This window comes from Aplysia californica, unplaced genomic scaffold (genome assembly GCF_000002075.1).
Source record: "Aplysia californica isolate F4 #8 unplaced genomic scaffold, AplCal3.0 scaffold00127, whole genome shotgun sequence".
Lineage (NCBI taxonomy): Eukaryota > Metazoa > Mollusca > Gastropoda > Aplysiida > Aplysiidae > Aplysia > Aplysia californica.
In genome coordinates this window covers 190,811-191,861 of record NW_004797397.1, presented here as the reverse complement: position 1 = coordinate 191,861, position 1,051 = coordinate 190,811, and the positions used below count along the sequence as shown (strand labels likewise).

The 1,051-nt window shown below is 47.1% G+C and overlaps 1 protein-coding gene across 1 annotated transcript in view; it reads left to right on the top strand.

Annotated features, from left to right (window-relative positions):
- The window catches only part of LOC101850797 (malignant fibrous histiocytoma-amplified sequence 1 homolog), a gene marked incomplete in the record, with an annotated part of 56,255 nt that overhangs the window by 27,493 nt on the left and 27,711 nt on the right, over positions 1 to 1,051 (top strand). The window contains 1 exon segment of the mRNA XM_005096349.3: positions 502 to 830. Coding sequence (XP_005096406.2) covers positions 639 to 830 — 192 coding nt within the window.

The window sequence follows — 1,051 nt, the reverse complement described above, 5'->3', positions numbered from 1 at the left end:
AAAACTAACAAACAAACGACCCCCACCCCCCCCCACCCCCAATAAAAAATACACGTTGAAAATTCAGTGAATTTCTTTACTTTACTTTACCTTTATCCGCCGCTTATACCCTTTTGAGTGTCGCTGAAAGAAAGAGGCGTCTCTCTGCCACCAGCCGGAGAGCTTGGGTCAGGGGGATGCCGTGAGTTGTTAATGTTTCCCTGACTCCATCTATCCAGGTCTTTCTCGGTCGCCCTCTAACCTTGTTGCCATCGAATTTTATTTTATGTAGCCTGTTGTGCTGGATGGTGTGTTGGTAGTCGCATGAGATGTTCGAACCATTTGATTCTTTGGTGTTGAATGTGACTCATGACACTGTCTCTGTGCAATAATGTATATTTTTTGCTGAGCAATAATGTATAGTTTTTACTGTGCAATAATGTATAGTTTTTACTGTGCAATAATGTATAATTTTTACTGTGCAATAATGTATAGTTTTTTCTGTTTTTCTTTTCGTTTCAGAGTCATGGAACGTGCCACGGTGAAGTCACCCGGAGACAGTCTCCACCAATCATGGCTCTCACAGAAAACGACGGCTTGACGATAGACTCCGCCCAGCACTCACCTTAAGGAGACACACCCCACAAGAGGCCGTTGCCATGGCAGCGAAAGCAACACGACAGCGGGTGGGCGGTCCCTATGTGGGACCGTATGGCCCCTCCCCTGTCACTCAAGTGGCGTATACCGAGTCGCGCCATCTCCACCCGGAGAGGCTGCCCAACAAGAGGCGGGACAAGGCGGTGTCACTCAAGTTGATTGACGTCAGTCGGGATACGATCGTCAATGTGAAGGTGAGAGGGGTCTACACAGTAAAACAAAAAACCCCCCAAAAAAGTAAAGTGGTTTCCGCATCCGATCCGGACATTGGGGATTGCCCTGTTAGTGAGACAACTTCCTGGGCCTTCAGCACATTGTGCTAGGGTGGCTACACAGTAGTTATGATATAAATAACACTAACAGCACATAAACGGTCGCTTTTAAGGACAAGCAGGTTAACCCAAATTTTGGGGGG